Source organism: Phoenix dactylifera, chromosome 5 (genome assembly GCF_051530095.1).
Source record: "Phoenix dactylifera cultivar Ajwa chromosome 5, Ajwa_hap1_PhDact_Kaust_v1.1, whole genome shotgun sequence".
Classification (NCBI taxonomy): Eukaryota; Viridiplantae; Streptophyta; class Magnoliopsida; order Arecales; family Arecaceae; genus Phoenix; species Phoenix dactylifera.
In genome coordinates, this window is record NC_143194.1 from 13773205 (window position 1) to 13801161 (window position 27957).

At 37.1% G+C, this 27957-nt stretch overlaps 1 protein-coding gene across 1 annotated transcript; it reads right to left on the minus strand.

Annotated features, from left to right (window-relative positions):
- Positions 1 to 27: 27 nt before the first annotated feature.
- Positions 28 to 27957, minus strand: LOC148703399 (uncharacterized). The gene is made up of 3 exons (XM_088722963.2): positions 27495 to 27957; positions 5282 to 6012; positions 28 to 84 (listed from the first exon to the last, which is right to left on the minus strand). The coding sequence occupies exons 1-3, from the start codon at positions 27955 to 27957 to the stop codon at positions 28 to 30; spliced, it is 1251 nt and encodes a 416-aa protein (XP_088579089.2).

Consider the following 27957-nt stretch of genomic DNA (forward strand, 5'->3'; position numbering starts at 1 on the left):
AATGGAGGAAAACTCGACGGAGAGGACCTAGAACGGATCGGAGAAGAGGTCGGAGACGACTCTAGGGCTATTGAACAGTGGCGACTGAAAATAGAAGTGAAGAGAAAAACATTCCGCTTAGGGTTAAAAGTCGGATTTCCGACCTCGAGTCGACTCTGGTAAGTCGCGAGTCGACTCTGGTAAGTCGCGAGTCGACTCGACCTCGAGTCGACTCCCAGATATGCGCGAGTCGACTCACCCACGAGCCGACTCTAAAATCTATTCGAGTTGACTTGAACTCTAGCACATAACCAAAAAACTTGTTATTTCCGTGCCAAAAGAGAGAGTTATGGAACTATCAAAGATTTAAGAACTGATTTGATGATCATAGATAAGAAACCCTATGTCTGACATAAGCTAATTATCAAAATCAATGAATTAGAGGAGAGTATCACTAGAATGGATCAATCACTCCTAACCCTCTTCTAAGTATACAAAATCGATCTTCACTCAAAGGTTTTGTGAAGATGTCAGTAAGTTGATCATCAGTACAAACAAATTGAAGTGTCACATCACCATTCAGTACATGATCTCTTATGAAGTGATGTCTTATCTCAATGTGTTTAGTTCTTGAATGCTGAATTAAATTTTTAGTTAGATTAATGGCACTTGTATTATCACAGTTAATGGAAATTTTATCTTGTTTAATGCCATAATCTTCAAGTTGTTGTTTAATCCACAAGACTTGAGCACAACAACTTCCGACAGCAACATATTCGGCTTCAGCCGTAGATAGTGCAACCGAGTTTTGTTTCTTGCTAAACCAAGAGATTAAGTTTTCTCCTAAGAATTGACATGACCCGCTGGTGCTTTTTCTATCAAGTTTACAACCAGCGAAGTCTGAATCAGTATACCCTATTAAGTTTATGCTTGATTCTTTAGAGTACCATAGACCTATATTTTTTGTTCCTATGAGATATTTAAAGATTCTCTTAACTGCAATTAGGTGTGATTCCTTAGGATTAGATTGATATCTAGCACACATGCATACACTAAACATGATATCAGGTCTACTTGCTGTAAGATATAATAAAGATCCTATCATACCTCTATACATCTTTTGATCTACTGATTTACCTGATTCATCTTTGTCTAGTTTGCATGATGAACTCATGGGTGTGCTGATTGGCTTGTTTCCATCCATATCAAACTTCTTAAGCATCTCCTTGATATATTTTGCTTGATTGATGAAGATGCCTTCTTTAGATTGTTTGATTTGGAGCCCAAGGAAATAGTTCTGCTCTCCCATCATGCTCATTTCAAATTCACTCTGCATTAAGTCAGCAAATTCTTCGCAGAGGCGATTGTTAGTAGCACCAAAAATAATATCATCTACATAAATCTGTACTACTAACATATCTTTGTTTTTCTTCTTTAAAAACAGTGTTGTATCAATATTCCCTCTAGAGAATTCATGATCTAATAGAAATTTGCTAAGTCTTTCATACCATGCTCTAGGAGCTTGTTTTAGACCATAAAGTGCTTTGTTTAGTTTATAAACATGATTGGGGTATTGATGATTTTCAAAACCAGGAGGTTGTTCTACATACACCTCCTCATTAATATATCCATTCAAAAAGGTACTTTTTACATCCATTTGAAATAGTTTGAAGTCTTTAGAGCATGCAAATGCTAGTAACAATCTAATTGATTCAAGTCTAGCTACAGGAGCAAAAGTCTCATCAAAGTCTATATCTTCTTCTTGATTATAGCCCTTTGCTACTAGTCTAGCCTTGTTCCTAATCACAACTCCATTTTCATCAAGGTTATTTTTGTATATCCATTTAGTTCCTATTATTGAGTATTCAGTGGGTCGTTCAACTAAGTTCCATACTTTGTTTCTAGTAAATTGGTTTAGTTTTTCTTGCATAGCATTTATCCAATTTACATCATTTTCAGCTTCTCCAATGTTTTTAGGTTCTAAGTATGAAACAAAAGCTAGGTGATTATTTAAGTTCCTAAGAGAAGCTCTAGTTCTAATAGGTTGTGATGGATCATCTAATATTAATTCTTTAGGATGACCGTATGCATACCTCCAAGCCTTTGTAAGCCCATGATCATCAATTACCTCTTGGCTTGTTGAAGTTTCTGTAATTTGCTTCGGTTCATTCTCTTGTAATGTCATATCATCTATCTTTTTCTCAAGTATTTCTGCATCATCATCAAGAGCTACTCTCTTGCTAGAAGTGATATCATTAGTATCATCAAAAACAACATGTATAGACTCTTCAATAACAAGGGTTCTTTTGTTAAAGGCTCTATAAGCTTTACATGATGTAGAATATCCCAAAAAGATATCTTCATCAGATTTAGAATCAAATTTACCTAAGTTATCTTTCCCATTATTATGAATGAAACACCTACACCCAAAAACATGAAAATAGTTTACTTTGGGCTTTCTATCTCTCCAAAGTTCATAAGGTGTTTTCTTTATAATTGGTCTCAATAAAACTCTATTTAATATATGACATGATGTGTTAATGGCTTCTCCCCAAAAATACTTAGGGAGGTTACTTTCACACAACATGGTTCTAGCTATTTCCTCTAGGGTTCTATTCTTTCTTTCCACAACTCCATTTTGTTGTGGTGTCCTAGGTGCAGAGAAATTATGAGTTATTCCCTTTTTACTATAGAATTCATCAAATAGATGATTTTCAAATTCCGTTCCATGATCACTCCTAATAGCTATAACTAAATCATTTCGTGAATTAGTAACTTTCTTATGAAATTTCTTAAATACTGAAAATGCTTCATCTTTATGAGCTAAGAACATGACCCATGTGTATCTAGAAAAATCTTCTACAATGACAAGGCCATACTTGTTTCCACCAAGACTTGTGGATCTAGTTGGTCCAAATAGATCCATGTGTAGTAGTTCAAGGGGTCTAGTAGTAGTGACACAATTTATGGATTCAAAAGAGCTCCTAGATTGTTTGTCATATTGACATGCTTCACAAATTTTATTTTTCTCAAATTTTAGTTTTGGCAAACCTATTATAGAATCTCTTTTAACTAATTTTGATATTGTATCCATACTTGCATGACCTAACTTACGGTGCCATAACCAACTTGCATCATTAACCTTAGTATCACTAGCTACTAAGCAAGGACTGTTTTTAGCAAGATCTTCAAGATCTACTACATAGACGTTACCACGTCTAATTCCTTTAAATACTAAGCCATTGTCAATTGAGTTGGTTATGATGCATAAAGATTGTAAAAATCCAAAAAAAAAAGAGAGGGATAACGGGCCGGCCCGAAAAGACCGGGCCCGTCTTCCTTTTACGATCGTGCCCTAGGCACGATCGTGGAAGAGGAGGTTGCAAAGGGGGGAGGCGGCGGCGTGAGGGGAGGCCGGTCGTCGGGGGAGGCGACTCACCGGAGGACCGAGATTCGGCCGGCCGCGGGGGAAGCTCCAGGCCTTCCTCTTCCCTTCGGTGAAGATCCTCCACAGCGTGGGATCTGAGGGGGCAGTTGCTCACGGTTCCTCCTCCAATTCCTCACCGGAAAGGTCGCCGGAGCACGCCGTCGGACCGAGGTAAGTGGGGCTCCCTTCCTTATGCTTCTTGTTCTGGATTTTGGGTAGCATTGGAGGGGTTTTTGGCCGGTGAATCGTCAGAGAAGAGTCCGAAATAGGGTACCCCTGTTTCGGCCTCTCTCTTCCCGATCCCGCCGCCGCCGGCCACCGGGTTGGCCGGGATTCATGGCGGGTGAGGTTGGTTGGGTCTGTGAGGGGGCCAGAGAGGGTTTGTATGTGATGAGGGAGGGTGGATCCAAGGTCTTCTTCCTCGGGATCCCATCTCTCCTCCTCTTTCCCTCGTCGGTTGGCCACCGGCGGCGACGACGGCGGTCGGGGGGGAGGCTGCTTGGGTTGCCGTCGGGTAGGGGGGAAGAGGCCGAGCCACCATGAGGAGGGCCTTCGGCTGATAATGGAAAGAAGAAGAAGAGGGGGGGGGGACCCTTTCGGGTGTTGGGGAAAGAAGAAGAAGAGGGACCTCCTCTTCTCTCTTTCTTTTGGCCGGCCACCATCGTCGGCGACTGCAGCAGAGACGGCCAGCGATGGTTCGGCCAGTGGTGTTGTCGGGTTGGGGAAGGAGAGGGCACAGCCACCACGGTTGTTGCCCTTGGATCAAAAAGGATTTGAGGGAGGAAGATGTATTCCCAACCGTGAAGAGAGAGGGATCATCCCTTCCTTTTGGTCTCTTCACCGAGACCGGCCATCATCGCCGGCGTGGCAGCGGCCACGGCTGGCGACGACATAGACCGGTGGTACAGGGTGGGAGTCGAGCCATCCCAACTGCCCTAGATTTGAGGGATTGAGATATTTGGGGACTTGGTGATGGACCCCATAGTAGATGTGAATTCTATTTTAGAATATTTAAATATTGAATGATTTAGTTTGTGATTTGTAATTGATGTTGTAGGGGAGGAGTCAGCGGTGCCAGGAGATTTTGATCAGGAGACTCAGCACCCCAGCACGTAGGTTGTGATTCGGACCCGTGTTTGAGTCAGTCTACAAATTTCTGTAAGAATCCCTACATCTGAGCACTTTTATTTATGCATATATTGGATTTATCGTTGGATATATTTTATCAGTTTGTTGCTATTTGTTTTTGAGCTTGTATGACACTATGAGGTGTGCATTTTGTTTATTATGAAAGTATTGGAATAAATAAATTGGGAAGGAATAACATATTTTTGAGAAATTATGAAAATATGTGACGTGATTGAAATGTGATTAAACATGTAAAACTAGACATATAAAATGGGTTGGACTAACCTTGTCATGAGATAGCCTCTACGAGCTTATGCGTAGGATAGCTGCCACGAGCTTATGCGTGGGATAGCCTCTACGAGCTTATGCGTAGGATAGCCTCCACGGGCTTACGCTTGGGATAGCCTTTACGAGCTTATGCGTAGAATAGCCTCCACGGGCTTACGCGTGGGATAGCTGCCACGAGCTTATGCGTGGGATTTGTGCAGTCTTGGACTGGGACATGAACTTGGTTAGTCCAAAGCCAGAAGTGAAAAACTTTGAAACTTGGGAATCAGAGTAATATGTGAATGGATCACATAATGTGAAAAAGGATTTATGTATATAAAATGGTTATATATATTTGTTGCTTGTTGAGTTTTTGAATGATGAAATAGCATTTATTTGATGCTTGATTTATTTTATTATTATTACTGTGTGTGGCTGTTGGGATTCTTACTGGGCTGGAAAAGCTCATACTACTCTTACTTTCTTTTTCACAAATAATACAGGAGCGCCCCAAGGAGAAACACTAGGCCTGATAAAACTTTTATCCAGTAAATCCTGTAGTTGTTCCTTTAGCTCTTTCAATTCAGCTGGAGCCATTCGATATGGAGCTTTTGATATTGGACCAGTGCCAGGAATTAAGTCGATGGAGAACTCAATCTCCCTATCAGGGGGTAATTCTGCCAATTCATTTGGAAACACATATGGAAACTCTATCACCACCGGAATATCCTCTAACTTGGGCTCCTTTTTCTGTGTGTCTAACACAGCAGCTAAGAATCCTTCACAACCTTTTGCAAGAAGCTTCTTAGCCTGTAGAGCTGAGATTAATTTCATTTGATGAGGTGACTTGCTACCCACCAACCCAAACACTGGCTGACCAGGGATCTGAAACTTGATCGTTTTCTCAAAACAATCAACAGTAGCATAGTATGCTGCCAACCAGTCCATTCCAAGAATCAAATCAAAGTCATTCATCTCTAAGACCAACAAGTCTGCATTCATTTCCCTGTCTTCAACGCCCAATATACAGTTCTTGCAAATTGAATTAACTAATATAACATCTCCACTTGGCGTTAAGACGCAAAGATCAAATTCTAATGGCACCGATGATATTTCAATATTCTTTCTAACAAAATTGGCCGATATGAATGAGTGGGTAGCACCAGAATCAAATAAAATATTTGCATCATATGACATTAACCTAATCATTCCTGTACATAGTCACAAGGCACCTAATCACAATCTTTATCCATACATGCACAACATATATAACCTAACCAAATTTATGATATGCCAACAAAAGAAAATATTAGGGATGAATTTATTACCTGTCACCACTGAATTAGAGGCCTTGGCATCCTGCTCTGTGAGTGCATAGACCCGCCCCTGGGTCCTAGTGAAAGTTATTCCTAGGTTCTTCGGTGTTTAGCATGCTGAATTTTTTTTTTTTTTTTTTTTGAAAACCATGGCTGAACCTGATCGGGTTGCCTACGTACCCCTTCACAAGGAGAATCAAGCCACACGTAGTTCTTTTAAAATTTCAAAAATACAGCGGAAAAATGAATCAAACAATTTCATTCATGCATGCTTACAAGATCAAATCTAGAAATCAGCACATTAAGAACACATAGGATTATGCCGGAATCGTTTAAACAATTATGCTAAAACTTTTATGCATGATTAACTATCAGATCTGAAACTTAAGAACTCTATTCCAATTAATCTCCGAATATCCATCGAATGGATTCTGGAGATATCTCCGTGAGGAGCCCCAAAAGAGGGTAAAACCTTGGTGAATCGGACCTAGACCTTGACACCATAATAAATGATTAATGCTAGATTAATACCTTTTATGATGGATGAAAGTTGTGAATCTGATTCTTGACTTCGCAGCCACGCACACGAATGGCCTCTACGAGAAGTACACGCGAAATCCTGAAGGATCTTCTTCCGCAACAGTGCTAGCAGTTGCAGAACACTTGAAAGCTGAAATCTGCCCGTCGGAATTCAATCAACTCTTGATCAATCGTCTTGAAGCAGATGGAGATGAGGTTTGTAAGGAAAGTAGAGGACTCAGATCTGATCTTGAATCTTCTAGATATTCACCCTGAAAACCCTATCTAAAATGGAGAAGAAGAGGAAGAGGAGGCGGGTGAGGAAGAAGGCTGCAATGGATGTGTTTTTGGTGCCCATGTTTGACCCCTTTTAATGGCCTCCGAATTTTCATTCAAAATTCAAAATTTATTTTCAGAAAACCTCTTTTAGTTGGCACATGCAAAGGAATAGGAACAACCCAAATCAGATCTCAACCAAATCTGATTTAAATTCAAATTTTAAACACATGTGCAAGAGGGAAGGAATTTGAAATCCATGCGGCAAGGTAAAACACTTCATAATTTCGAAATCACCTCTTGAAATTCGAATTTAATCCATTCAAAAACTCATACGCCACCTTGGCTGATGGTTTGAGTGATTAAAATCATTTAACACATTGCTTAATGTTTGAATTTAAATTCAAATAACAAACAATGTCGCTATGTGTCAAGCAATGGGTCCATGTGCCATGCAATAATTTTGGTTTATTTAAAATTCATGAAATCCAATTCCATGTCACCAATAATTGCCACATCATCTGAGCCTAATCCCCTTGGGTTGAACCTAATCAAATTTGGTCAAACCCGAATTAAAACAAAGCAATTTGGTTGAACCCAATCTAATCAGGTCAGACCCTGATTGAGCTCAAATTGAATCCAATTCAATTTTGGCTCATGCAAACTCAATCAAATTGAATTAATTACTTTGTGTTGGGCCTAATCCAATTAGGTCAATCCCCAATTAAGAACAAATTAATTTAAAATTAATTTGATCAGCTTAAGTCCTTTTTGGTTCTAACCTAATCCAATCAGGTCAAAATCCTGATTGAGCCCAAACTTGAATCCAATTCAATTTGGCTCATCCTTAGCACAATTACTCAATCAAATTGAGTTTATTAGTAATTTAATTACTAATTAATCCTTCAATAATTACTTTAATTATTTTATAAGATAATTTGCCAATCAAATTGACCAAATTATCCCTGAATGATTCTTAATCATTCATCAGCTTTCTTGATCAATCAGGAATCTTCTATGCGTGTGACCTCATAGGTTCGAACCTAAGCCGGTAGTATAGGAACAATTTCCTACACTAATTGATGTGACCATCTAGCAATGGTACCCAACGTCCGGATAGGCCGAATATATACGAAGCAAATATTCTGGAATTCTGAACTATGGTTACTGTATAATTCAATCCCTTTGACTCCTAATGCCAGGATGACTTAGAGCTCACTGTCAACCCTATAATTAGTACATCCATTATGTGATTAACTTTAGATATCCCGTGACTCCTTACTGGGATTACCCTGGCCAAGGTTTTGCTAAATTAATCACAAGACATTATCTCCTGTTTTCAGGAGGGGTCAATTCCATCTTGACTCACAACTGACTACGCAAGTACTTGACTGCACCCAGTGATCTTCCGTCACTGAATTAGAAATTCAGGTAGTCCGGTACCAAAGTACAGTGAGTTGCTTGCTAGTCACAGGTTGCGGTCTCAGGTCAGAGGGCTAAACTTATACCCATATCCACTCGGAACATCTCTCGACAGTAGAGCGTTCCGGAATTGGTCACGTTCAGTGAAATGTACTCCTACACTTCACCTGTGTGGCATACCAGTGTCTCCACACTCCTTGGTTAAGAGGACAACCAACGTATATGTTACACAACGACCTAATCTCGATAATGCTGTCGTCCTAGTAACAACATATCATTTGGTCGCGAACAAGTTTAAGGACTCAAAGATAAATCCTCCTTTATCATAACATAAGTCCTAAGGACTTCATCATATAAGAGTTCATTTGAAGATGAAATGATGAATAATGCCAAAAAACACTTTATTAATTTGTCAATTCATTTACAAAATTCAATCATCAATATGCTGACGATTGACATTTAGGATACAAATCCCAACAACTCTCACTTAGCCTAATGCCAATCGGCACAGTATCTAATACCCATCTTCGACTTGTGTTCGTCGAACTCTTTGATGCCGAGGACTTTGGTAAATGGGTCAGCCAGATTTTCTTTTGTGTCAATCTTCTGAAGATCAATATCACCTCGATCGATGATCTCTCGAACCAGGTGGTAGCGACGTAGAATATGCTTGGTCCGCTGATGTGCTTTAGGTTCCCTTGCTTGAGCTATGGCCCCAGTATTGTCACAAAATACAGGCACTGGACCATCAATGGAGGGTGTCACTCCAAGCTCGGTAATGAACTTCCGCAACCATACAGCTTCCTTGGCGGCATCAGATGCTGCGATATATTCTGCTTCACATGTAGAATCTGCCACTGTATGCTGCTTGGAACTCTTCCAGCAGATGGCCTCACCCTTAAGAGTGAAGATATATCCTGACATGCTCTTGCTATCATCTTGATCTGACTGAAAACTTGAATCAGTATATCCCTCAAGTTTTAAGTCAGAATCACCATAGACAAGCCACTGATCTTTAGTATTTCTCAAATACTTAAGGATGGTTTTTACAACCTTCCAGTGGTTGCTACCTGGATCAGACTGGTATCTGCTCACTACTCCTAGTGAGTATGCCACGTCTGGTCTAGTACATGTCATGGCATACATTATAGATCCCACTGCCGAAGCATATGGAATTCTATCCATACTCTCTCTTTCTTGAGGGGTTGTCGAACAATCCTTTTTAGAGAGGTTAATTCCATGGCCCATCGGAAGATAGCCTTTCTTGGAATTAATCATACTGAACCTCTTCAGTATAGTATCAATGTATGTGGATTGGGATAATCCAAGCAATCTTCTAGATCTATCTCTATAAATCTTCATCCCTAGGATGTAAGATGCTTCTCCCAAATCCTTCATAGCAAATTGAGATGATAGCCAAACCTTTATTCCTTGTAATGCAGGAATGTCATTCCCGATTAAAAGAATGTCATCCACATGCAAAATAAGGAATATAATAACTGAACCATTTGCCCATTTATAAATGCAAGGTTCCTCTTCATTCTTAATGAAGCCATATGTTTTGATTACCTTATCAAAACGTATATTCCAACTCCGTGAAGCTTGCTTTAATCCATAAATGGATTTTTGAAGCTTGCACACTTTAGACTCATCTGCAGATGTAAAACCTTCAGGTTGTATCATATACACTTCTTCTTCTAAATCTCCATTTAGAAATGCGGTCTTTACATCCATTTGCCAGATTTCATAGTCTAAATGTGCTACTATCGCAAGCACAATCCGAATGGACTTGAGCATTGCCACAGGAGAAAACGTCTCGTCATAGTCAATACCATAACGTTGACGATAACCCTTGGCAACCAGACGGGCTTTATAGGTCTCTACCTTTCCGTCTGCGCCTCGTTTTCTTTTGAATATTCACTTACACCCTATGGGTTTAATTCCTTCGGGTGGGTCAACTAATGTCCAAACATCATTGACCTTCATGGATTCCATTTCGGATTGCATGGCTCCAAGCCATTTATCAGAGTCATACCTCTGCATTGCATCCATATATGTGATCGGATCCTCATCGTTTTCATCAAGTTCGATAGGATCCCCATCCCGGACCAAGAAACCGTAGTATCTGTCCGGCTGACGTGGTACTCTACCCGATCGCCTTAATGGTGCATCTAATATGGGTTCTGGATCTGATCTAATCAAATCCGACTCAACTGGTTCAGTAGATGGTGTTGGATCTTCTACATGTTGAACTTCTCTAAGCTCAACATTAGAGCTATTTGTTCCTTCACCAAGAAATTCCTTTTCTAAGAAAATTGCTCTATTACTTACGAACAATTTTTGTTCTTCAGCAAAGTAGAAGTAATATCCTTTAGTTTCTTTAAGGTAACCAACAAAGAAACATTTGTCAGACTTGGGTTCAAGTTTGTCTGTCTTCAAACGTTTGACGTACGCCGGACACCCCCAAATCCTAAGGTGAGAGAGCATCGGCTTGCGTCCAGTCCACATCTCATGTGGTGTTTTATTTACAGACTTACTTGGAACCTTATTTAGAATATAGCAGGCTGACTCAAGAGCATATCCCCAAAAGGATATGGGCAGATTAGCAAACCCCATCATGGATCGAACCATGTCTAACAGAGTTCGATTTCTCCTTTCTGACACACCATTATATTGTGGTGTACCAGGAGGAGTCAATTGAGAGAGAATCCCATTTTCTCCTAGATATGTCAAAAATTCACTGGAGAGGTATTCACCTCCTCGATCTGATCGAAGAGTTTTAATACTCTTTCCAGTTTGTTTTTCTACTTCATTACGATATAATTTGAACATTTCAAATGATTCAGATTTATGTCTCATTAAATAGACATAACCATACCTTGAAAGGTCGTCTGTAAACGTAATGAAATATGAATACCCACCTCTAGCATCTGTGCTCATTGGCCCACATACATCAGAATGTACAAGGGTCAATAAATCACTGGCTCGTTCACCTTTTCCGGTAAAAGGTGATTTGGTCATTTTACCAAGAAGACATGATTCACAGGTTGTCAATGATTCACAATCATTAACATCAAGGATTCCTTCTTTACTTAACCTGTTTATCCTGTTCTTGTTAATATGACCTAGCCTATAATGCCAAAGGTAGACATCCGTGACATTATTTATTCTAGGGCGTTTAAGAATTCCTAAAGCTAGAACTGGAACTGGTCTTCCATCTCCAACATTCAGGAACCTTTCTCCTTCTTCAAATCTCTTACTGACTTGTAGCCCCTGCAACAAATTGCAAATATTAAAAGGACTACCGGTATCCAATACCCAGGTCGAATTATCACAAATAGAAAAATTGCAAGGTGTTATCATATAAGTACCTTGATTGGCAACTGATTGCCCACTTTTCTTAGGCCGGTTCGGATCGAGGGATGCAATGTAAAGAGGACAGTTCCTCTTCCAATGTCCTTGCTTCTTGCAGAAGAAGCACTCCGCCTTTCTCTGATCAGCCTTTTTATTATTTTTCTGACTAGGCTGAGCATGGTGCACCTGTTTCTTTTGGATTTTATTTTTCTTTTTTCCTTTCTTAAAGGAGCGACCCTTGGATGAACCTCCCACTAAGTTCACCGTCTTCTTAAGAAGTTGGTGATCATTCTCAAACGTCTGTAGTAACCCCAACGATTGGTGATAATTCACTACAGGTTTCGTCATACGAAAATGAGTGAGAAAAGGACGGTATGATCCAGGCAATGAGTTTAGTATGGCATCCTTCCCCAATTGATCATGAAGGGAAAAGCCAAGAGAGCTTAGACGCTCGATCAACTCAATCATGTACAGTACATGATCAGTTACCGAGGTCCCATCTTTCATTCGGGCGCTGAAGATGGCACAACTAGTTTTGTGCCTCTCAACGTCGTCAGGAACGCCGAATGATTCATTCAACACTTGAATGATATCTTCCGGCTGCGTATTCTCAAAACGCCTACTAAACTCATCACTCATTGCTGCCAACATGATGCATCGAACAGTGATCCGGTCACTGAGCCACTTCTGATAAGTGTCTCTGGCCGATCTTGATGCATTAGCAGCGGGCTGCTCAGGTGCTTGATCCGTTATCACATAAAGGATCCTCTCATGCTCTAGCACTATTTTCAGTTTTCTATGCCAATTATTGAAATTTGGACCAGTCAACTTGTCATTGTCCAACAATGAGCGAAGTGACAAATTAGTGGCCATTTCTGCATAAAAAGAAAATTTGGCTATTAGTATATGAATTGACTAAACTCAATAGACTTGGACTTTAGTCTAAAGGTATTCTCACTATTTTATACAAATTGGTAGCCTCTACCTCTAATTCGAAAAATTACTCCTAATTCTTTAGTGGGCACTAGAACCCAATAGATCACATATAGGCCCGAGTGTGGCTCGGCCAACCCATATGCACCTATTGGTAGGTTCTTAACCAATTGCTTCACCAAGCAACTTCTAGTGATGATTTTGCCCTAGGTTTTTCGGCAGGCGTGTGGCGCCTCCACCGAATACCCTAGTCAGGTCCAACCATTAAATGATAGGGTTAAGTCTAATCAACTAATAGACGACCAAGCCCGAGTGTGGCTCGGCTCACCTGACTGCCTATTGAAGGTACACTTAACTCATCATATATTGAATGACAATTCCAATGCTTGATAAGTACCAGGCGTGTGGCGCCTCCAATAATTATCAAAATATTGGACCCATTATCACCCAACTTAATGGGAGGCTATGACCTAGTTATCCCCATAACCATTTCATTTTAAGGACCTAATAATTTTAGAGGATTTCATAATTAGGATAGATGAGAAGATCCGGTTAGTCTAATTTCTCCCACTGACTTCACCAAATCAGATTAGACTCAAACCGGTTAAGGAGACACCTAAATCAGTCATACTGATTTTTCTTAAGGCATGGGCTAACTCGAATCATTAAGTGATCCAATCAAAATGTGATTGACCATGTCGGCCAGGTAAGTGAGATCGGTGGAAGGGATATGCCATTAACTGGACAAAGACGAATCAGTGCGAGTAGCTCCCAATTAAAAACCACCGGTCAAAACTGCCAAACTTACCTTAGACACCGACTGGTTAATCAATTTCGATTTGATTACTCAAATGACTCGGGCTACACCTCTGAGCCTAAATCAAGTTCCATCTTGGTCTAATCAAAGACATGGAATTGATCAATCTACAACTATTGTATTTAACCTAGAGTTTCCTTGACCTAATCTAGTTACTACTTAATTAGATTTGATCAATTAACTCTAATTAGACCATGTTTGATTCTAACCTTAGGTCTAACCCAATCCTAAGAACTTGATTCAAGCTAACCCATATGCCCAAAGAATTATGCAATGTCAATTAATTGAGTTACAATTCTATTTCATAACACTTAATTCTCAATTAAGTTTAGACTTATGAAAGTTTTGATCATTGCATATTTCTTTTTAATTACATATTAATTACAATCTTTCAGTTCTTAAAACATATTTTCAGATCTGAGTTTTTGTAATTAATCACATGTAATCAGATTTAATTCATGTTTAAGTCATTATGTTTTTTGTTCATGCATCACATATACATAACAACATGAATTAATACAAACAACATACATCTTATGTATTTGTTTTTTCACTTTTATTTTCAGATCTGATTTGTTCATTAAAATCAGAGATCATATGAATCATAAACTTTATTTAGATCTAATCTAAACAATATTATGATTTCAGATTTATTCATGTTACTAATCCTAACACAAACATGCATCATATGCATCCAAAATTTCAGATCTACTTAATCATGCATAATCAGCACTTAAATCAATCATAAAAAGCACTTTAGATCTAATCTAAACATGTTAATGATTTCAGATTTAATTGCAAGAATTAAAACATAAAAGTTTAAACATAAACCTGGCTCTGATACCAATGAAAGTTATTCCTAGGTTCTTCGGTGTTTAGCATGCTGAATTTTTTTTTTTTTTTTTGAAAACCATGGCTGAACCTGATCGGGTTGCCTACGTACCCCTTCACAAGGAGAATCAAGCCACACGTAGTTCTTTTAAAATTTCAAAAATACAGCGAAAAAATGAATCAAACAATTTAATTCATGCATGCTTACAAGATCAAATCTAGAAATCAGCACATTAAGAACACATAGGATTATGCCGGAATCGTTTAAACAATTATGCTAAAACTTTTATGCATGATTAACTATCAGATCTGAAACTTAAGAACTCTATTCCAATTAATCTCCGAATATCCATCGAATGGATTCTGGAGATATCTCCGTGAGGAGCCCCAAAAGAGGGTAAAACCTCGGTGAATCGGACCTAGACCTTGACACCATAATAAATGATTAATGCTAGATTAATACCTTTTATGATGGATGAAAGTTGTGAATCTGATTCTTGACTTCGCAGCCACGCACACGAATGGCCTCTACGAGAAGTACACGCGAAATTCTGAAGGATCTTCTTCCGCAACAGTGCTAGCAGTTGCAGAACACTTGAAAGCTGAAATCTGTCCGTCGGAATTCAATCAACTCTTGATCAATCGTCTTGAAGCAGATGGAGATGAGGTTTGTAAGAAAAGTAGAGGACTCAGATCTGATCTTGAATCTTCTAGATATTCACCCTGAAAACCCTATCTAAAATGGAGAAGAAGAGGAAGAGGAGGCGGGTGAGGAAGAAGGCTGCAATGGATGTGTTTTTGGTGCCCATGTTTGACCCCTTTTAATGGCCTCCGAATTTTCATTCAAAATTTGAAATTTATTTTTAGAAAACCTCTTTTAGTTGGCACATGCAAAGGAATAGGAACAACCCAAATCAGATCTCAACCAAATCTGATTTAAATTCAAATTTTAAACACATGTGCAAGAGGGAAGGAATTTGAAATCCATGCGGCAAGGTAAAACACTTCATAATTTCGAAATCACCTCTTGAAATTCGAATTTAATCCATTCAAAAACTCATACGCCACCTTGGCTGATGGTTTGAGTGATTAAAATCATTTAACACATTGCTTAATATTTGAATTTAAATTCAAATAACAAACAATGTCGCCATGTGTCAAGCAATGGGTCCATGTGCCATGCAATAATTTTGGTTTATTTAAAATTCATGAAATCCAATTCCATGTCACCAATAATTGCCACATCATCAGAGCCTAATCCCCTTGGGTTGCACCTAATCAAATTTGGTCAAACCCGAATTAAAACAAAGCAATTTGGTTGAACCCAATCTAATCAGGTCAGACCCTGATTGAGCTCAAATTGAATCCAATTCAATTTTGGCTCATGCAAACTCAATCAAATTGAATTAATTACTTTGTGTTGGACCTAATCCAATTAGGTCAATCCCCAATTAAGAACAAATTAATTTAAAATTAATTTGATCAGCTTAAGTCCTTTTTGGTTCTAACCTAATCCAATCAGGTCAAAATCCTGATTGAGCCCAAACTTGAATCCAATTCAATTTGGCTCATCCTTAGCACAATTACTCAATCAAATTGAGTTTATTAGTAATTTAATTACTAATTAATCCTTCAATAATTACTTTAATTATTTTATAAGATAATTTGCCAATCAAATTGACCAAATTATCCCTGAATGATTCTTAATCATTCATCAGCTTTCTTGATCAATCAGGAATCTTCTATGCGTGTGACCTCATAGGTTCGAACCTAAGCCGGTAGTATAGGAACAATTTCCTACACTAATTGATGTGACCATCTAGCAATGGTACCCAACGTCCGGATAGGCCGAATATATGCAAAGCAAATATGCTGGAACCCTGAACTATGGTTGTTGCCCAAGGTGACAAGCCAAGAGGGGGGGTGAATTGGTTTCTTTTAATTTTAACTATCTTACTTGTGTTAAATGATGAGTTAGTGAACTTAAACAAATCACAATGCAAACAACAAGAAGTATAGTGGTTCGGTGCTCTCCTTAGCACCTACGTCCACTCCCCAAGCGACCCCTTGGGAATTCACTATAATCCCGCGGATTACAGTTGGATTGTTTTCCGGGCTCACAATCCAAAAACCTTTACACTTTGGTTTTTCGGGTTCACCAAAAACCTATGTTGGTTTTACGGGCTCACCAACGAACCTATACAATTGGTTTTACGGGTTCACCAATCAACCTATGTTGGTTTTACGGGCTCACCAACGAACCTACATAATTGGTTTTACGGGTTCACCAATCAACCTATTCCGTTGGTTTTGCGGGCTAACCAACCAACCTTTACAAGTAGTTTAACAAATAAAGAAAAAAGATTTAAACTCCTAAATGAGCAAATGAAACAATATAAGCTACAAAGAAGAGTATAGAAAATATTTATCGCTTTGAAGTGGCTTCTCTCTTCTTTGTCAAGGATGCTTCACTCTTCAAGGGTGGATGGAGCTCTTGATGACTCTTTGAATTTGCTCAACCACTTTCTTTTGATTCTTGAATGAAGCACTTGGATGAAGCTTCCCTTGCTAGGGTTCTTTCTTGAATGCACTTGATGTATTTTCCCAAATCTTGCTTCCTCTAATGAATACTCCCTCTTAAATACTTCTCCAACCTCCAAATAGTCCTTCCTGACCGTTGGATTGAAGAAACTAGCCGTTTATAGCCGTTGGGAGTCCAAAAAGCATTTCTGCACAACTAGCCGTTATGCTTCTGCCCGTGCTTGGGTCGGCTCAACCTGTCCTTGGGTCGACCCAACTTTCACTTGGGTCGACTCAAACATTCCTTGGGTCGACCCTCTCAGAAAACACAGAAACTTGAATTTCAGCCTTCCTTCCCATGGGTCGACCCAACCATTCTTTGGGTCGACTCAAAGTTCACTTGGGTCGACTCAACTTCTTCTTGGGTCGACCCTCTCAGTAATTCCAGAGAACCATTTTCTGTCTGCCTTTCTGTCTTGCCTTTGGGTCGACCCTCTCAGGGTTTGGGTCGACTCAAGCTTGGGTCGACTCAACCACTGTTTGGGTCGACCCTCTCAGTAAATCCAGAGAACATATTTCTTTCATGTTTTGAGGTTCTTGAAGTTTGGGTCGACTCATTCTTACCTTGGGTCGACCCAACTCACTGTTCATCTGTGCCAATTTTGCAGAAGTGTGCCAAATGACTTCTTGATGTGCCGGGGTCGACCCAATCATCTTTTGGGTCGACTCAATCCACACTTTGCTGCATCTCAATGTTAGATTCATTCAAATGAACAATGAAATATATCTATGTCAATTCATACAAATATACTGAGAGTAATGAACTTATAAATGAAGTATCGATTTAACTTATAACATACTCTAGATAATTACTTGTTAATCATCAAAATAACACTATCATCCTCAATCTCCCCCTTTTTGATGATTACAAAATAAAGAGTATGAGCCTATCGATACTTGTCTTTAAAATCAGTTTTCGAAAGGGCTTAATTTTCTGAATTTCAGCTTTTCATATATAAGAGTGAAGTCTCCCCCTATATCATTTAAATGTTGCCAATTTGACTTTTTGAATTGCTCCCCCTTTCATTTATAATTCATTAGCGATGAAACTTCAAAAATTTGAGATAAAATATGAGTTTCAGGTTATGTATCGGGGTGCGAGAGGTGCGTGCCAAATTCTGAAATTATATGTGCCAAATTCTGAAATTTGATAGAAATTTTTGATTTGATGATTTTCATTGTTACAAATTGCTCCCCCTTAGATGTATATGCTTTCTTATGTGATTTTCAATTTGTTTTCCCAATTATTTCTCTTTTCTTACATAAGTTCTTATTTCTCTTTCTTTACTTCTCCTCTCTTTACTTTTGCTCTTATTATTCTTTCTTTACTTACTCTAAAGATATCTTTACTTCTCCCCTTTTTGTTACTTTATTTACTCTGAAAAATATCTTTACTTCTCCCCTAAGATCTTTACTTCTCCGAAAATACTCTTTCTTTACTTCTCTCCCCCTTTTTATCATCATCAAAAAGATACATGGGAAAGATGCAATAAATAACAAACTTCAAACTTCATTGATCAAAATAGGAACATTTTAATACATTCATGCCCAAAATGAAAATAAATACAATGTTCCTCAATCAAAGTTTAAAGATACATGATAAAAGCAAAATACATATGAGAACTAGATACATATTCTAGGCTCTAAACAAGATCGTGAGACTCTCCCGGATCGCTTGGCTACGGCTCTCTCGGGTCCCATTTTTCCAAGATCTTGAAGTAATCTACTGTTTGGAGATGATTGGAGAAGATTTGAGAGTGGAGAATAGGGTTTTCGGAAGAGGACAAAGGGTAAACAGTGCCCTAGATAGCTCACGGGTCCCCCTTTTAACAGTGGGGTCCCGACGTTGGGTCGACTCAAGAATTTTCTTGGGTCGACTCAACGTTGGGTCGACCCTATTCTGGGTTGGGTCGACCCAAGTGTAGAACTTTTCTTTTCTCTTCCTTTTTGCTTCTAAAAATTTTTCTTGCTTCCAATCCGTATAAATTCTTTCTGGGACAATGATACATGAGTAAGGAATCTATAGATAACAAGTTTGACTCATGTTTCATGGGTTTTTGGAAATTGGAGGAATGTATCATGAGGCTACTTTCTATGTGTTTGGCTTTAGGAATGAGATATTTAGGATATAAGCCAGAAGTGATCTCTAAATGTAGATTCCAAAGATAGTTTTGAAATCAAGTGTAGATGGAATCTTTTTCAAGTTATTTCAAGGAGTATCAAGAATAATATTCAAAGAAAGCACGAATGAAAATCCAATACCCCTTTTTTTTAATATATTAAGTATATAGCAACATGAGAGCAATCTAATTAATTTTTAGAGTATAGTATAAGAGCAGATAAAGATCAAAACTTATATACTCGAAAAACATAAGATTATGTTGAATCCTTAATTCTTAATGATTTCAAAGTTCTTTCATGATATAAAAATATTGGAGCATAGATACCAAAATATGAATTTATGCAATGTAGGATACATAAAATTCAGGACTTTGAAAGTTCTTTTATAGCTCTCTTAAAGACTTTCTTTTACTCCTTTAAATATTATAGCATCAAAATCAATTAAAATGAATTGGCTCAGGATTGAAACACTAAAGTGCAAGCCAATAAGAGCTCATTAGTGGATTCCAAAGTAAATTTTCAATACTAAGACAACTGGAATCCTTTTCACTTAGTTTTCAAAACAAGTGATTTACCAATTAGGTACAGATGAAAATCCAACTTTCAAAAGATATTCAATGAAGCACAAAGTTTAATACCACTTTACATTTAGTATTCTTTCTCTCATCTTTAGTTGTGAATTTATATGATTAAGTTCTATATGATCTCTCCCTCTGAAATTTTCTTTCTCCCCCTTAATTAATCATTCCATTTGAGAGTTTTAGAATTTGAAGATAATGTTCAATAAAATTGTCAATCTCGAAAATATATTTTATTTTCATAAGGCTCAAGGTTTGAGATAAGACAACCTTTATAGAACTCATCTCAAGGTATAAACTTATTATTAAAGCAAGTCTTGCAATATAAGGAGGTTCATCAAAATCAATCCATAAAATTCAAGGTATGCATCAAATTAAGGTAACTTTAGGATAAGATACTGAATATCTAAAGCTTCCCCTTAAAAGATGCATTCTTCTTTAATTATTCTTATCTTTTGTTGAATTTCAGATTTTAATGATAAACGTGAATAAAACTGAAACTTTATGATATCAAGAATGTAGAGTGATCTAGAATTATTCAAAATTTATAGCAATCACTCTTTTTAATCTTTTAAGAACAAGTTATGCTTCCTCTTAATCTTTGAGAAAATGTACTGAAATATTAATCAGAAAATGATTCATTTGAAGCTCAAATTCTTTCAAAAGCATTTACATTTTCTTTCTTTTAAGAATCATTTGAGTGAGCTGAAATATTTCTAGACTTAAGATCATTCACTCTTTTAATAATATATATATACATATATATTTTGATGGAAGTCTTTAATAATGTAGGAGAGGAAAAAACATATAGATGATCATTGAAGTATATATATTTATAGAACTCAATTTCTTAATCAAAGTTTTTCAGCAATGTATATATGAAGCACAATAAATCTTTTCAATATCAAAATAAAATCATATATTAAAAATATTTGTTTGCAATCAAGATCATCGAAAGACACATCATTCAGACCAATATTAGTACACTTTGAAGATAAGAAATGATATGTTTCAGATGCGTATCGGGGCAAGCAATCAAGGCATCAGAATTATTCTATTTTTCTTAAGCTGTAGTTTTATCTAGAAATTCATATTGAGTTTAAGCTTTTATACAAAATCAGATTCTGAATTTTATAAAGATTCTCAAGGAGGCTTTCAAAGTTGTAATTTGAGATATGTATCTTCACATTGTAGCTCATCTTAAATCATTACGACTGAAAACACATATTTCAAACATATAAGAGCATATTCAGAATATTTGTATTTATGTTGAGTTTTGGTATGAATTTGAACATTATATACCAAAGTTAGGCAAGTTGAAGGATAAAACAAAATCAATTCATTTTGCCTAAATAGAGATATCCTTCTCTTCTCCTTTTTACAAATTTATTCAACTTTCAGATTTTAAAGATGATTGTGAACGACAATTCTGAAATTTCTTTTCAATAATACCAAATAAAAATTTTATGTAGTATTTCAAACATTCAATCAAATTGTCCAAGCATGGAGCATTACAAAATATTGAGAACCCATAATTCAAGACATCATGCCATATGCAAAATATATTATGTGTTAAGTCATGCATTAAAATATTAAGAGCAAGCATGTCAATGATCAAAATCAATTCTTTTCAAATAAACTCCTCCTATTTAAATAGAATCTTGCACTGATTTCATCCTTAAAGTGTGTTTTCAATTGATTAAAAATTTGACTTGATTCTTCTTATATACTTTCATTTTTACCTTCTTATGCTCTATACTCTATTTGCTCCCTATCCGGTGGAGTTGGAAGGGGCACGAGGTACTACCACTAGCCTCCCTCTTGTGCCGTCCCTAATATACCCTACACCGAATAGTTGGGTCAAATAGTGCCGGGTACTACCACTAGCCTCCCCATTGGCACCATCCCTATGATGAGCAATATAGAAATGTTAAAATGTTCACTTCAAACTCTCCCTTTTAAGTGTAATTAATTACGGATTTTATCCCTTTCACTAGTCTCACAAATGTGCCGAATATATTATGCTTGTTTTGCTTTTCCTTAAGATTGAAGTATTTGCCTTTACTTAGATTTTACTTCTCTTGAATAATATCCATTTTCTTTTCTTTATCTCTCTCTCTTTTTGTTATTCTCAAGTAATTTACATGAAAGAGCAGAATAAAGAGATAATCTTATATGCTGCATATAAATGTATATCATGCAAACAGCATTTTCATTATGCCCAATGATTCATAGCTTATCACAAGTTATTTTGAATTAGAGATTTGAGGCATAAACTTGTGTATTTCATGCTTATGCACTATATAGGAAAAAGTAAACTTCAATTTAATCACACCATGAAACAATCATCACTAGCATGAGAATGAAGCATGATATCAAGATGATCAGCAATTAAAGTTTTAATCATGCTACCATATAATTTCAGACTATTGATTTTGCTCAACTAACTCACAAGAGAAGAGTTTAGATTACCAGTGCATTTAGCCAAATACCTTTTAGATTCTTTACACCCTTGGCTGAAGAAAATCTTCCTCTTTTTTTTTTGTTTCCAAGGGAATGTTTATTGTATCTTTCATCGAGGTATCCTTCAAGTTGAAATTTCTTGCTCACAAATCCTGTATCATTAGCAAAATCTTTTTCTTTTCTTGAAGGCAATTCATTAGGTTCTCTAGGATACAAAAACATTCATACAACATATTTCTTAACTAGATGACTCAACATGAGACATGACACTAATTGAATTTGAGTCACTTTACTCAAGAGATTGCCTAAATATAAGCAAGCACAAGTCACTTGAACTAAAGAGATAACTTTATTAAATAATATGGTTCAAGGACACCCATGTGAGGCAATAAGAAGATTTATCAAAGTCAAACCAATTTCTTATTTTCAAAAGCAATTTAGCTTAGATTCTATTTGCTTAAGATAATTATCAATAAGATATACCAGTTAAGTTTTAATCAAATTATCTTAAATAGTTGTTTCTATCAAAATTCAGATTGTTACATAGAATCAAAGTGATAAACTATATTCTCAATAAAAGATCTAGTTTTAATAAGAATAATATAAATTGATCTTTCTATAACTAGTATCTTTTCATTGAATATTCTATATGCATTGCTTAAAGAGTAATATCCAAAGAAATACTTATTTTATCAGATTTGGCATATATTTCATTCTTGAGAACATAATATGTATAACTGAAAAACATGAAGGTATGCAACATTTGATTTTCTGTTTTTCATGAGTTCACATGGGGTTTTCTTTAAAAATAGATTTAATAGAAACCTTATAATATGACAAGCTGTGATGATAGTATTAATCAACTGCTATCACAAAGCATTGTCCTTACACAACAAAGGTTCTATTTTTTTTTATATATTTTTATAACCCCTATATGCAATAGTGTTCTTGGTGTAAGCACAATTGTATTCAATACCATTTTATCAACAAATTGGTTTTCAAAGCTGTGCCATGAATTTTCACAGTTTGCAAACCTTTTTTATTTGAAACCTTTTGTAAGTTTGTGCCAAAGCAGAAAATATTTCAATTTAAGTGCCAAGAATAAAACCAACATTAGCTTTGAGAAATCATCCATAATTACAAAATTAGAGAGCTTATCTCCTAGGTTCACAATCCTAGAGATCCAAATAAGTTCTTATGGAGAATTTCCAACGGCTAAAAGGTGGAAACAATGTTTTCAAATTTAGAAATGATTCTAGTTTATTTTTCTAGATGACATACATAGCAAACTTTGACCTTGCGAAAATTAATCTAAGTGAACCAATGACAAGGTCTTTTGAGATTAAGTCCATACTAGTATGAGTTGATTTTATATGCCAGAAGTGGTTTCTTTAATCTTGGTATTCATAGTGCATATATTTAAAGGCATACCAAGTATACATTCTCATGTCTATGATCAATAAGATAATACCATTGATAAAAACTCTCAATCAAGCATATAGAGAATTCATAGAGTTATTCTTAATAAATTGATTAATCATTTAGCAACTTATCCAGCAGTAAGTAAGGCATACTATAAAATGAAGTGATTTGATTATATTTTTTTAAAAATATTACCTATATCACAAAATTGATTAATACCTCCAATTTATGTTTTAATTAGATACTAAGGCAAAGAGAATGATGAGATGCAAGGATTACTAATTTCATTATTCTTTTCATTTCAATTATTTTTCTAAAGTATATTTTAAGTTTCATTCTTTAATATATGTCTAGAGCACCCAATTTCTAAATTAGCATCTTTTGTTGGAGCCTTGAGTGCTAGACACACCTACAGAAAATATTCAGATTTTCAACTTAGGAACCCAAGCTCTTTTGGGTCCTTGTAGGTTAGCTATTATTGTTCCTTTTGGAACCCATATTTTCTTAATGGCTATTTTGTCCATAGGCTTGCAGATTTTAGAATTATAAGGAATGTATTTCTGCATACTCTTATTAAATTTAACAAACATCGATTTAATATAAGTAGATGATGGATTTTTAATTTTCTGTTTTTGTTCATTAGGTTCATCAGATAAATTAGAATCCGTTTTAGGATAGATAGTGGAGGATTTAACACATATATCATTAAGGGATTTTTGTGTGTACCAAGATTGATATCCTAATCCAGCCTTTTCAAATTCAGCTCTTTGATTATTTATCATTAAGTTCAGTTTTTCAGAGCTGATAGTAAATTTTTCAACTATAGGCTTAAATTTGTTAACTTCTTTAGTTAGCCTTTCATTGTCTTCTGAAAGTAATTTATTATTTTTCTGAGTTATATCATAGCTTTCAGCAAGAGATAGATTTTTCTGATTTAGCTTTTTATTCTTTAAACTAAGCTTCTTATATTCTAAGTATAAATCAGAAAAAGCATCATGAAGTTCATCAAATGTAAAATCAGATTGAGCTTCAGTATGTACTTGATTTTTGAATGAGAAATCACTTTGTGTTCGAGTACATACCTCATCTTCATGTGCTACAAAGCATAGATTTTCAGTTTCAGTTTGATGCTCTTCTTCTTCGGAACTAGTTTCAAATTCACTAGAAACGTTAGTGCATTCATATTTAACTTCAAGCATATTCCATATTTCCTTAGCAGTTATGCAAAAAGATATGCTATTAAGTTCACTATCATCCAATGCACAATATAGAATATTCATGGCTTTTGCATTTTGCTGAGCCATTTTCTTATCATGATTAGCATTTGTATGTAGCCCATTGACTATGATACTCCATAAATCGTAGTCATGTGCTTGAATGAAAATGCGCATGCGTGCTTTCCAATATGTGTAGTTTATACCATCAAATAGTGGAGGTCTATCAATTAATTGTCCCTCACTCATAGAACATCCCACTTGGGTTGTCATGATCTTTAACTCTTGATTGTGAGATCAATGAGTACTATTAGAGCACCTTGCTCTGATACCACTTGTTGCCCAAGGTGACAAGCCAAGAGGGGGGGTGAATTGGTTTCTTTTAATTTTAACTATCTTACTTGTGTTAAATGATGAGTTAGTGAACTTAAACAAATCACAATGCAAACAACAAGAAGTATAGTGGTTCGGTGCTCTCCTTAGCACCTACGTCCACTTCCCAAGCGATCCCTTGGGAATTCACTATAATCCCGCGGATTACAGTTGGATTGTTTTTCGGGCTCACAATCCAAAAATCTTTACACTTTGGTTTTCCGGGTTCACCAAAAACCTATGTTGGTTTTACGGGCTCACCAACGAACCTATACAATTGGTTTTACGGGTTCACCAATCAACCTATGTTGGTTTTACGGGCTCACCAACGAACCTACACAATTGGTTTTACGGGTTCACCAATCAACCTATTCCGTTGGTTTTGCGGGCTAACCAACCAACCTTTACAAGTAGTTTAACAAATAAAGAAAGAAGATTTAAACTCCTAAATGAGCAAATGAAACAATATAAGCTACAAAGAAGAGTATAGAAAATATTTATCGCTTTGAAGTGGCTTCTCTCTTCTTTGTCAAGGATGCTTCACTCTTCAAGGGTGGATGGAGCTCTTGATGACTCTTTGAATTTGCTCAACCACTTTCTTTTGATTCTTGAATGAAGCACTTGGATGAAGCTTCCCTTGCTAGGGTTCTTTCTTGAATGCACTTGATGTATTTTCCCAAACCTTACTTTCTCTAATGAATACTCCCTCTTAAATACTTCTCCAACCTCCAAATAGTCCTTCCTGACCGTTGGATTGAAGAAACTAGCCGTTTATAGCCGTTGGGAGTCCAAAAAGCATTTCTGCACAACTAGCCGTTATGCTTCTGCCCGTGCTTGGGTCGGCTCAACCTGTCCTTGGGTCGACCCAACTTTCACTTGGGTCGACTCAAACATTCCTTGGGTCGACCCTCTCAGAAAATACAGAAACTTGAATTTCAGCCTTCCTTCCCATGGGTCGACCCAACCATTCTTTGGATCGACTCAAAGTTCACTTGGGTCGACTCAACTTCTTCTTGGGTCGACCCTCTCAGTAATTCCAGAGAACCATTTTCTGTCTGCCTTTCTGTCTTGCCTTTGGGTCGACCCTCTCAGGGTTTGGGTCGACTCAAGCTTGGGTCGACTCAACCACTGTTTGGGTCGACCCTCTCAGTAAATCCAGAGAATATATTTCTTTCATGTTTTGAGGTTCTTGAAGTTTGGGTCGACTCATTCTTACCTTGGGTCGACCCAACTCACTGTTCATCTGTGCCAATTTTGCAGAAGTGTGCCAAATGACTTCTTGATGTACCGGGGTCGACCCAATCATCTTTTGGGTCGACTCAATCCACACTTTGCTGCATCTCAATGTTAGATTCATTCAAATGAACAATGAAATATATCTATGTCAATTCATACAAATATACTGAGAGTAATGAACTTATAAATGAAGTATCGATTTAACTTATAACATACTCTAGATAATTACTTGTTAATCATCAAAATAACACTATCATCCTCAATGGTTACTGTATAATTCAATCTCTTTGACTCCTAATGCCAGGATGACTTAGAGCTCACTGTCAACCCTATAATTAGTACATCCATTATGTGATTAACTTTAGATATCCCGTTTCTCCTCACTGGGATTACCCTGGCCAAGGTTTTGCTAAATTAATCACAAGACATTATCTCCTGTTTTCAGGAGGGGTCAATTCCATCTTGACTCACAACTGACTACGCAAGTACTTGACTGCCCCCAGTGACCTTCCGTCACTGAATTAGAAATTCAGGTAGTCCGGTACCAAAGTACAGTGAGTTGCTTGCTAGTCACAGGTTGCGGTCTCAGGTTAGAGGGCCAAACTTATACCCATATCCACTCGGAACATCTCTCGACAGTAGAGCGTTCCGGAATTGGTCACGTTCAGTGAAATATACTCCTACACTTCACCTGTGTGGCATACCAGTGTCTCCACACTCCTTGGTTAAGAGGACAACCAACATATATGTCACACAACGACCTAATCTCGATAATGCTGTCGTCCTAGTAACAACATATCATTTGGTCGCGAACAAGTTTAAGGACTCAAAGATAAATCCTCCTTTATCATAACATAAGTCCTAAGGACTTCATCATATAAAAGTTCATTTGAAGATGAAATGATGAATAATGCCAAATAATACTTTATTAATTTGTCAATTCATTTACAAAATTCAATCATCAATATGCTGACGATTGACATTTAGGATACAAATTCCAACACCTAGGCCTCTGCTGCCCTCCCTCTTGCTGCTGTCCCTCTTGAGGTGCTCGGTTTATAGGGGCTCTCTGAGAAGACTGAGGTGCTTGTCGCCTCTGCGGTTCTTTTCCACTAGGACATACAACAGCCTTATGCCCTTCTTGACCACAAGAAAAACATGTCCCTCCAATCCAAGTGCAATCTCGCTTAAGATGAGGTCCTCCACATCTGTAGCATCTAATGGCACCTCGGGCTTGACCTCTGTCTCTAGTGACAACTTGATTCGGTCTCTGATCCTTTGACTTGAAGGGTCTACTATTTTGGCTCGGAGAATCAGTAGATCGAAACCTTTTCTTCATATTCTTTTCTCTGGCAGCCTGGGCATTGTCAAGCCCTTTTTCTATCACCAGGGCTTTGTTAACCACATCTTTATAACTAGACAGTTCAAAAGCAGCGACTTGTTGTTGAATCCGTCCCCTGAGTCCATTTTCAAATTTCCTTGCTCGGTCACTATCCTCTGATATCAAGGTCGGAGCATATCGGGACATCTCTTCAAACTTTGCTGCATACTGAGCAACTGTCATATCACCCTGCTCCAGTCGGTCAAACTCCCTATATTTCTGGAATCGGATACCTTGGGAAAAATATTTCTCATGGAAAACCTTTTTAAATTCCTCCCAAATGAAGGGGGTATCACCCGGACCAAGCTTCCCTTTCTCCAT

Bases quoted from the DNA above. Each gene is read 5' to 3' on its own strand.
- LOC148703399 (XM_088722963.2), bottom strand. From the start codon at position 27,957: ATGGAGAAAGGGAAGCTTGGTCCGGGTGATACCCCCTTCATTTGGGAG. The intron at 6,013-27,494 runs GTCAAGCCCGAG...GACTATGTACAG, and splicing joins AGTTGTCACTAGAGACAGAG to GAATGATTAGGTTAATGTCA. The intron at 85-5,281 runs GTAAGAGTAGTA...TTCTATTTTCAG, and splicing joins TATTATTTGTGAAAAAGAAA to TCGCCACTGTTCAATAGCCC.